This window comes from Gordionus sp. m RMFG-2023, chromosome 1 (genome assembly GCF_954871325.1).
Source record: "Gordionus sp. m RMFG-2023 chromosome 1, tfGorSpeb1-WG-v2, whole genome shotgun sequence".
Classification (NCBI taxonomy): domain Eukaryota; kingdom Metazoa; phylum Nematomorpha; class Gordioida; order Chordodea; family Parachordodidae; genus Gordionus; species Gordionus sp. m RMFG-2023.
In genome coordinates, this window is record NC_088775.1 from 52435491 (window position 1) to 52447535 (window position 12045).

The 12045-nt window shown below is 24.8% G+C and overlaps 1 protein-coding gene across 12 annotated transcripts in view; it reads right to left on the bottom strand.

Annotated features, from left to right (window-relative positions):
- Nucleotides 1-12045, bottom strand: part of LOC135931740 (leupaxin-like) — a 111766-nt gene that overhangs the window by 17466 nt on the left and 82255 nt on the right. For all 12 annotated transcript variants that reach the window (XR_010573139.1, XM_065469017.1, XM_065469024.1 and 9 more), the window contains one exon: nt 5255-5428. Coding sequence is in view for 11 of the 12 variants with exons in the window: in XM_065469017.1 (XP_065325089.1) it covers nt 5255-5428 (174 nt within the window). In the remaining variant the exon portion in view is untranslated. The remainder of the gene's footprint in view (nt 1-5254; nt 5429-12045) is intronic.

Consider the following 12045-nt stretch of genomic DNA (forward strand, 5'->3'; position numbering starts at 1 on the left):
ATGTTACAATCAACTCAAATAGCCGTGTTCCTAGGTAACTAACCCCTCTATTTAAATTTCCATTTAAATTTCTAAAATTAAAAATATAATACAATACCTAATAAATTCAATCACACCTAAATTAAATTACTTGACGAAAGAATGAAACAGAAAAATATAAAAAGTAAACAATGAATGAAATATTATAAAATGTTAGGCATAATCATGTTTTAAATGTTTATGTATATTAATTAAAAAGCAATTCATAGTAAACTTTTATCTTTTTAATCGGTCGGACCGGACCATCTTGCCGGACCAAATCGTACCTTCGGACCCAATATTCAGATGAGACCGGACTGGATCATCGGTTCGACCGGACAACTATAAACACTAGGCAGAGAGTAGTTATTTTTAATATTTTTTTAAAAAAAAATTATCGCACGCATTTAAATATTATATAATTTTACATGTTAAGGTTCTTAAATTTTTACATTAAAAATCAGGACTATTATCCCTAAAAGAACAAAAAACATAATTTTATATTGTTTAATTTTTTTATACAAACTCGGGGAGACCGGGGTAAAGCGATTGACGGGATAATAATGCGCGAATATTTTTTTAATTCTTGAGCATAAAGACCCTCAATATGGTGTAGAGATGTATTTATTTATATAATTTCTTATCTATATCCATCTTTTGGAAATTCTTCCTGGTTTGACATATTTTGCCAAAAAAACTATTTACCCAAAAATTATAAAAATCACGCACTAGTAAATTTTGCTTAACAAAATATATTTATTATCATTATTTGAAAATTTGTATAAGGGAAATATAGTATGCCTGTGCGCCACCGCCAGTAATTTTTGACCATGCCAACGCCATAAAAGTGTCGGCGCTTAACATGTCGCTGCCGATAGAAAACTTGGTGGCGTGAAACATATTTTTTATTTTTAAAAATATATTATGAATAGAAAAAATAATATTAAATATAATTTAAATTATTGAAAAATGCGATTTTATTTTTTGATATAACTTTTGATATGTGGACTGACAAATATAGACGGCGAAATTATACTACCTTTACATTGCAAGAAACAGATAATAATTTTAATATCGCATTTTATACATTGGCTACGCATCATGTCACTCAAAAACATACCACCGAAACTATTATTTCCGCGATAGATAAAGTTGAAAATGAAAATTTAGGATATAAGAAAATTTAAATGCAGGACCCAATGTAAAGAAAAGTGTTCGTCTAGGAGAATATGACCATCATGTATGTTTGGGCGATGGATTACATAATCTAGTGACAATAAGTAGATGGAATAAAAAAAATTAATAAAATAAAAAATCTCATTAAAAAAGTGAAATTATAGTTGCATTAAGATTCAAAACATCGGATTTTGAAGATAAAATCGATATCGAAAATAGGAAATGTTTTTAAACGTTATTATCGGATATTTTAGATTTTGATGATAATAATCCTATTTAAGATGATCGTTTTGATAATGAAGTGCAAATCAAAAATCAAAAAAACATAAAACCTTAAAATTAAATGTTCCTACAATGTATATATGAAACTAGCAGATTTAAAAATAAATCTTATTCTCAATTTTGACCATTTTGGTTTAGGATTTTATTTATCTTTCAGCAAGGTTGCATATTATAGTAATACAAACCTAATATTATATATATTTTGCTGAAATGAAATGGATTAATTTTATATGAAAATATGATATATGTATTAAATAAAATGGTTATAGTTGCTCTTATCATAACCCATATCTGATAAAAATTCGTCAAAGCCTCTTTTGATACTTTGAACTTTTAAAATTCCTTAGAAATTTTTAAAAAACTGTTGAATTTGTATACGCTCAAAAAGAATGTACTATAAATTTCTCCTTATTATATTGTAGTGAAATTAAAAATCATTTAATAGTAAAAGAATATGATAGTTCTCCAGTAGCATCCCTTAATCAAAATATGCTTAATAATTTTGATCATGTTCCAATAACTGATCTACAGGGTATTTTAAAATACATAAATTAGTTTTTATTTATTCATTTCTCCCTGTTTCATTTTTTACTTAGTTGTTAGAAGCACTGGCCTCGTTTTCAAACTATAAACATAGTAAATAAATATTTAAAGGAAAATTTTACTCTGGTACAATTATGTCAGTACTACTTCTCTGTTTCTACGAATTAACTGAATGTGAAACAGTAAAACTTGCTTCAGAATTCGATTATCTTAAGGTATTACCTACTAAAAGTTCATCACAAGAATCTGGAATAGTACTATTTAACTAGTCTAGAAAAAAAGTGTTATTTATTACTCTCACCTTATAATTTAAAGATATAAAAGCATTGGATCTTCCTAAACAGTATTAGCTAGAAAAGTCATGTACGTTCCAGCTACGAGCACACCCAGCGAGATATATTTTTCATATCTGGGACCACTTTGAACTCTAAAAGATCACCAATATGTTCTATACATCTAAATAAAATAATATTTAAACATGATAATTATAACTTTATAAAACCTTTAAATTATAGTTAATTTAATTTTTTAAGAACTTAATATTTTTATTCCGCTTAATATTGTAATTTAAAAATTTTTAAAATTATAATACTAATTATAAAATAAATTTTACATGCAATTATATATATATATCTAATATAACAAGTCATATTAGAAATTTGAATAAGGCATAAATTTTATTTTATAAGTGTTTCCAATAAATTTATAATTTTAATTAAAAAATTTAAGTTAGAGCGGCGGCGTCTCGATTTGCCTCAGCCAGCCGGTCGTTTAAAAAAAAGCCGCCGCCGATAAGGTTATCTGCGCAGGTCTAAGTATGACTAGCCATGATTTTGCTTTAAAAAAAGGGATTATGAATTAGATTTAAAGAAACAAATTTAATAATTCCTAATCTTTAAGATAAAATATAAATCAAAGCCTTATCTATAATAGTTTTTGAGCTATATCTATTACGTGAGTTTGCCAGTCAAAACATGGTATTATTAACTGGCCATAATATATTATTTAATATTTTATAAATTATTTTCTGTACGTTAAACATTTTTATACCAATAAAAATTAACCACTTATCTATTTAATGATTTTATAAATTATTCTCTTAATTATCCATGTGTTAAATTCTTATTTCAATAATTTAATCATTCATTTAAAAATTTATGATGTTTAATAAACTTAATAAGAAAATTATAATGAATACACAACAATAATGAAAGTCATTTATAATTATGAAAATTATAAAATATTAATTTACATAAATAAAAAACAAATATTATTATATTAAGCATTCTTCACAATGAATGCATTTAATTCACTCTTCTCCTTTCTTGCTCTTTGAATATTTCTCCTTGCATATAATGCAAGCTACTCATTCTTCTTAGTAAAATTTAGGAAACTTTAACACATATTTTTTTTTCTAAATCATGTGCAAATATTCTTATCTAAAAACAAATAATTTTAAACATAAACTTTTTTATATAATTAAATCAATAATTATTTAACAGGTAATTAATTCTAATATATATTTAATATCATTAAAAAATTCTCTAACATATTTATAAAATTAATAATTCTACCATAACTAATTTATCTAACAGATAATTCTAATATGTCATTAATATAATTAAAAAATTGTTTAGCATATTTATATTTTAATTATTTTATACTAAACCCCTAAAATGATTTGCTAGCTTGTTTTATTAAAATTTCCTACTGAGGTTTGGTGAATAAATCTATTTGAATTCCATTCCATATGGGGATATTGCAAAATCTATTAGTATTTTTGTATTGCTCTTATTAAAGTTGTTGTAGGATTATTAAATTTAATCAAAACTGATAATGTAGAATTTTTATTAATGATTATATCATCAATTGCCAATTTAATTTGTTCTGCATCATCAATGTTAGTTTATGTAAGCTTTTCATTTCAAAAGGAATATGTGAATTTTCCAGTAAATACATGGCCAGACAATATTCACCTATTTTTTATCATTAAATGCCTTTATATGCATATTAAATGAAACTTGTAAGCTTTAATTTTTGATTTTTTCACCAAAGAAATAAGTGTATAATGTGATTTTTCTAGAAAGAGGTACTAAAAATCATTAATTTTAATTTTTTTTAGATTGTTCTATTTATATAAAATTAGGTAAGGTGCATATCATAAATACACATTTTGACCAATTTTGAATTAATTGTACCAATAAATTAAAAGTAAAGTGGTGGTTAGTCTTCAAACATGGCCATTTATGCCATACCTCCCCTAAGTTTATAGCTTAATTAAAAGTCATGCAATAACGATTTGTCTAATATATATAACCTTGAGGTGAATATGGGTAAAACGTATAAAATGTTCCCCCTGATTACAGCTGAGATAATTTGAAATATTAAGGTTTAATAAATATTTATCAAATTTGATGTATAAATAAAAAATTGTCGCAAAAGGTTAAAATTTTTTAAATAAAAATCATGTTTTTATTAGTAAATACCTAATTTATAAATTTAAGGTCGAAAAAATCTTGAATTTTATAACAATATATTAAATTTACCCCAAAAATTATTCAAATTTTTTCTCCTACTGGCGGGCTACATTTTTTAAAAATTTTACGGTAATGGGCTATTTTTGAAATTAGATTCTGATAATCCGGTTTTAATAAAACAGACAATTGTGATTTTATGCGAGCATATTATTTTAGATATCATTTGTTATGCTAACCCTTTGCGATAGGTCAGAAATACCCATTTGTTTTGCTTAAGGATATAATAAATAGTATTGTTAAATTATCTAACTTAGGCCAACCCCAATACGGCTTATGATCAAAACCTCCAAGTTATGCCTCAACTTAAAAATTGAGACGAATTTTTAAAGATAAAAATTTAGTTAAAAAGTTAAATAATTTAATAAACATATGAAGGCTGAATATAATTGCATTAATGAATACCCAAAGAAAACATAATTGCATCTAAAAAATTTAATTTTGTCTAATGCATAAATATTTCTTGGCTTCATTGGTTAAATTTCATTTGTTGACTAAGGTTTTTAGAATGTTGAATGCTATTAACGAAAATTGACAATTAGTAGATGTAACTATCGAGATATATATTATTAATTTTTGTATTTCCACTAAAATGAAAACGAGTTAGCATAGATGGTAAAAATAAAAGAGTTTGACATTTAAAAAAAAAAACTTTTATAAAGGCAATGTGTAAAATACAATTATTTTTCAAAAATATAAACTTCAAGAATGGGTTTTTTACAGGCCGCACATCTGGGTGAAAATAATTCATGGTAATCGGATTCACAAAAGGGGAGACCTTTGTATTCGAAAAAATTTTGGGTTCCGATTTCACGTTTGCATTGCGAGCATCTGAAATGTTCGGGATGCCAATCCTTTCCCAGAGCATGAATTGACTTAAATAATTAAGAATATAACATTTTGTTAATTCAAGTAATAGTTAGCAGGAGTAGTGCTGTTGAAAACCAAACTTTAGCCTAACCTAAAACTTTTAAGCTTAATTTTTAGGCAAATAATCGGCTAGACCTAATATTGCTCTTCCAAAAATCTTGTCTAAACCTAATTAAGTTTTTCAAGTTTCTGAATAAAATTTGGCTAGAGCTAATTAATTTAAAAATACGCCTAATTTAAGTAAAATTATTTTGTATTAGAATTTTTCTGCATAGTATAAAAGGTAACCAATGTTCAAAATATTCCTTTTAAAATATTATTGTTGGCTTAATATTGTAAATTAGAATCAAATAAACAGTGTTGACCAATTACGGAATTGATCTATTTAGAATAAAAAATGCTTGCATAAAATTTTTGAATAGGTAGAATAAAGATAATATAAAAGGTGACCGATGTTTTCAGAAGACCAATGTCAATAATCATATTTTAATTCTTTAAATTAATTTCTTTATAATACAAACATAGTGGCGATTCTAGATACACTCATTCTAACATAACAAATTGTGGATAATACAAATATTTTCCGAATATTTTTTCTAATCTACTTATTTTTAGTACTGTAAACATTTATAAAAAAAAGAGAACGCGTTCACGATTAATGTTCACCTTCAAAAGCGGATCGCGTTCATGCTCGTTCAAAACTCTATGAATAATTTTTTTTAAAAAATTCCATTTAATATAAATAAATACTATATATATTTTAACATGATATATTAGCCATGTTTAAAATTATAGATTTAAGTGAATAAAAATATATTTTCATTTATTATTAATTTTTAATATATAAAAACTTTTATTATGAAATAAAATATATCAATTTATTTGAATTGTGTTCAACTATTAAAATTTAAAACCCTTGGTAAAAACTTAATTATAATAGCTAAATTTCAAATAATCACATTAAAAATAAATAAATTCTAAAAGATATTAATTATTTTATATCTATATATATATATATATTATATTTAATGATATTTACATTATATATCTATTATAATAATCGTAATAATTTAATAAGCATATGAAATAAAACAATCTAAAATAAATTATTAACAGAATACTTAAAATAATAAATATTACAATCAAGTATCTCAAATTGGAACTTGAAGATTTTGAAATAGGTATTATACTATTTTACACATTTTAAATTTGGTAAGGATAGAACTAGTTTACTGAATATATGATGTTACTGTAAAGTATTTTTTATATTTGGGTCATGGAATTCAGAATCATGTGATGAAATAACAACATTCATGCTTACACTAATCTATAAAATAAATAATATTCAAATTAATAAACTAAACTATAAAACTGAAATATCGATGGTTAAAAAATTCAAATGTGATAAGGAAACAGCTGATTAAAAAATAACCCCCTTTTCTTAAAAATTTTAGATTAATATTAAATATTTTTTATCTCCAAATGAATAAAAATAAGTTTAATTAAACGAACGTAAAAAAGGAACGCGTCCACGTTCATTAAGAATAAAAGGAACGTCGTTCATCATTTTTTTCAAAAAAATGAACTTCGTTCATTCGTTTACAAAATTACTTATTTTACAAAATCCTGAAAAGATGAAGAATAAACCAATAAAAAATTAACTTATAGTGGTAATTTTTGTAAATAATATTTTATAAATATATAATAAAAACACATAAAAATAATTTTATAATTGACAGGATGAAGGAGGTAATGGGCATATTTTAATTATTTGTGTATTTAGTACATTCTAGTGCTTTAACTCGTTTAGTAAATCATCTAAGTAAATGGCATTATTAGCAGAGTTGCACCGTCACCACTTTGAGGCTGATCCGATATTAATTTTAATTGATATCGGCATATTACCGACCCGATATCATATCTAATTTTGTATTCTGTAAATACTAATCGTTTTAATTTTTAATGCTACTTATCTCGTATACTTTTTAATAGTATAACATTTATAATTTATCTTTACCATAACATAAATAATTTATTAAATATATTATAATGAAAATCACTTATTTATATAATAAAATTAATCTATATTTACATAATAAGTAATAAACAAATATATTATAAATTTGAAATAAATATTTAAAATTTGTTTTTATTTTATAAAATTTTTTTAGATACGACTTTTTTAAAAATTTTAATAACATCTTATTTTTTAAAAATTAAGAAGCCATTTTATCGGATTGGAAAATTTTATTTTATAATATCGTATTTTACAAAGAAAACAAGCCAGATCCGTTAATATAATGTCTGATAGGTACTTGCGTTACAATCTACAAACAAAAGTTATAAGCGAAATTAAAACTATAATAGCACGCCTTAACCGAGCTTTAAATATCGAATTGGGATTCAATAATCAAGTACCACTAAATATATTAAGATTTTTTTTTCGCTGATTCAAAATATTTTTCTTATGATTCTACGATCTTTATAAATATTATTAGTTTTTTTCTGTTTATTTAATAGATAAAAAAGTAAAATTATTAAATCTTATTACATTTTGAATCGAGTTATATAATGGCACGCCTTAACCGAGCTTTAAATATCGAATTGGGATTCAATAATCAAGTACCACTAAATATATTAAGATTTTTTTTTCGCTGATTCAAAATATTTTTCTTATGATTCTACAATCTTTATAAATATTATTAGTTTTTTTCCTGTTTATTTAATAGATAAAAAGGTAAAATTATTAAATTACATTTTGAATCGAGTTATATTTTCAAAAATGATATGAATCTCATATCAAGACGCAGTCTTTTGCATTAAACTTTTGACGGCACCAATTTTAACGCTAAGGCCAATGTAAAGCTCTAGTATACATTTTAGTTTAATGTTTAAATCGGTTTGATAAATAGAAAAAATAATTATTAACAAAATTTCTTGGTATCCGAAATTCAAGATAAAACAAAAAATATAGAAGCCCTAAAAACAATTATAATAAAAAAAACATTAAATAAAGGAAATATATAAAAAATAATCACTATCATTATTATAAAAAAATACTTTAAATAATAAGACTCGATATCTCTAGATGGATACTTTTACAATTTAATAGCAGTAGCATAAAAAAGTAACCAAATAGACTTGTGGCTTCTTTAGACAATGTGATACCAAAATAAGATAGATTGGTTACGGTGAAGCTGAAAAGAAAACGTCTAAAATAGATGATTTTTTACTCAAGCACTAAGTATGATTGTTGCGTTTTTACATTTGGAAAAAATAGAAAAGGCCACCTATAACGCGTCTTTAGGAAGCGTCCCGCTTCTCATTTTTTTTTCTTATAATTTGTAACAAAATGTTTAAGAGGTAATTTTTGAGATGATAGAAAATTAAGGAGGGGATTTCATCAATTTAAAAGAAATGAAAGCAAATTTTACTATAGATAACAAAAAAAAAGTGTTATCAAAATACAAAATTTTGCCTAACCATATCCACGAGGGGAGTTTCAACACCCCCCCCCCCCCCCCGTCTACGGTATTGGATGATCTGAATCGGGTCTAATTTTTAAACGCACTATATTTATTTATATTTTTCTAAATACTTAATAAATTTTTTTCTAAATTAATGTTACTAAAACACCTATGCAAAATAATTTCGGGTTTGGGCCAGAAACCTTCATGGGCCGGGCTGGGCGGCCCATGCCTGGATTTTTAAAATTATTTTTAATGGGCTTGGGCCTAAAATTATTAAATTTAAATTATTTAAAACAGTTGATAATTTAAAGAAATATTGCCCTTTTCCCTTCAATAATAATAAATTTCAGTATTGTAATCAAAATGATTGCCTAAATATATTTAAATATTGTTTATTTTCATTAAATAAAAAAAAATTAAATTTTTGGATATTGGTTTGGGCCGGGTTTGGGAAATTTTTTTGAAACTTATCATGGGCTTGGGCCGGACTTGGGAATTTTTTTAACATTAGATATGAGCCGAGCCGGGCTTGGACCTAAAAATTTTTTACTGCGAGCCTGAGCCGGGCTTGGTCAAAAAATTAAGACCCATGAAGGTCTCTGAAGTTTGGGCTGAGTTGGGCCTAATATTTTCAAATTCGGGCGGGGAAAAAATATTAAATTTTTCTATATCTAAATAAATTCAGACAGGACCGACAAATACATTCTTTTATTTCGGGTCGGGCTTTTAAGGGTCAAAAAAAAATTTCGGGACGAGCCGGGTTTGAAAAAAATAGCTCCAATGAAGATGACTACCATATTTTATAAAGATTTTTTTAAAATTTACTAAAATATTATTTGTTTCATCATTTGTATAAAAAAATAAGTGAAATAGCATAAAAAGTTTCAAGCTCATCCATATTATGATTGTCATGGAATTTGATCTTGATATGGCTGATCAAGTGGGTTTTCCAAATTAGTGATAGGCTTGTTTTTTATCCGATTATTATTATCTTCAACAATTATTTCTTCTCGATCTGCATAATTATTTATTTTATCATTCAATATTTTAAAAAAACTTGTGAAATAACTTCTGCTGTGAATATAATGTTGTCTTGATTAAAATCTAAACAAATTATAAAATATGATGGAGATAGATTTTTTTAATTTTAAATATTATTTTAAAAATAATAATAATATAAAATTTTTATTGTAAAATAATAATTTTTTAAATAAATCGAAGAACATTAACAAAATGATCTCACGACTTAAAACGAAAATCTTCATTTATCTAAATAAGGATTAGAATCCAAGATCGTCGATGCTTAGATCATGATCCATTAAAAGCTCTGTGTACGTTAATATCCGAGTGTGTAGAAAGCTGTTTTTATATAAAATACTACTTTTAAAATTTTTAAATAATTTTTGAAAATGAAATAATATTTATCTGCAATATAAATTAAAATAAGGATTACCAAAGATAACATATCGTTAATATAAATCAAAATTTTTCAAGGGTTTGTTATAAAATTGTTTGAAATTTATAGGGTGGGTATTCTACGGATATTGGAATGAATTTCCGGCAAATTTTATTTTTTCATCATCATATATTTAAAAAAACAAATAAATAATAAAAAAATTATTCAAGCATCTATCCCTAAATTGTAAATGGATTGTTAATTGTCAGATATCACCATACCATTGTTGCTATTTATCTAATAGATTATAATACAGACATATACTCTCAACTGCATTCCATAACGTTAATATAATTATGCCTATTTATGCACTGTCATTCTCATTTGTCTCCTAAAGCAGCTTATATAATGATTTACTCTACCTAACTAGTGTTGTTAAAAAGTCGAGTTCTTACGACTTGCGACTCGAGTCGTAAAAAACGGCTCCGACTCAAGCCGATCAAGGAGCCGAATGAGCCGACTCACTTAGTGGGCTCGTGTATTCAACTCGTTGGGTCTGCTCAATTTTTTTGTTTTTTATAAAATCTGGTAAATTGCTAAATTTTGGGAAAACGATTAATGTGAACAAAATTATAATAAGAATATGTTGTTTTAGTTTTTTGAATTTTTTTGACGTAAATGGGCTAAAATAAGCATTGCTAACATGTTTAAATAAAATTTAAGTGAAGATGTACCCTAGATAAGTGACAATTGTCATAATCGTTGTTTTTAAAGTTTTTCGAATTTTTTTGACGTAAATGGGCTAAAATAAGCATTGCTAACATGTTTAAATAAAATTTTAGTGAAGATGTACCCTAGATAAGTGACAATTGTCATAATCGTTGTTTTTAAAGTTTTTCGAATTTTTTTGACGTAAATGGGCTAAAATAAGTATTGCTAACATGTTTAAATAAAATTTTAGTGAAGCCATAGATAAGTGACAATTGTCATAATCGTTGTTTTTAAAGTTTTTAGATTTTTTTTGACGTAAATGGGCTAAAATAAGCATTGCTAACATGTTTAAAAATTTTTTAGTGAAGATGTGCCAAGTGACAATTGTCATAATCGTTGTTTTTAAAGTTTTTCGAATTTTTTAGACGTAAATGGGCTAAAATAAGCATTGCTAACATGTTTAAATAATTTTAGTGAAGATGTACCCTAGATACAGGGTTTCCCATTCAAAATAAGAAAATCATAATATTTTTTTTATTTTTTATCAATTTTTCTTTAACTTTTATTTATTTTAGTTATTCCTTTTTAATTTATTTCTAAATTTTTGCGATATCTTTAAGTTTTTTTTCTTACTGTATCTTTTCTCAATTTATTTCTAACCTTTTGCGATTTACTTTTATTTTTCTTACTATATCTTCTCTCAATTTATTTTTCTTCATTTTATAAATTTTACTCCATTTTTTTAACAATTTATGTAATTTTTCATCATACATACAGATATAATATTCTTTTTATGATTTATACAATTTCTTGTTGGGACTGTGATGATTGTACAACTGAATATAAATAACTCGACTTAAAATCCATGGAAATATACTTAAAAAAAATTAATTTTATTTAGTCCATCTTCCTTATTGTTTTAAATAATAAAAATTTTCTCATGCGTTTTAAAAATAAGAATTTAAAAATGATTATTTATTAATTTAAATATCGTTTGGTATTACAGTTAAGGTAAACCAAACGATTAATTTATAATTTAGCAATT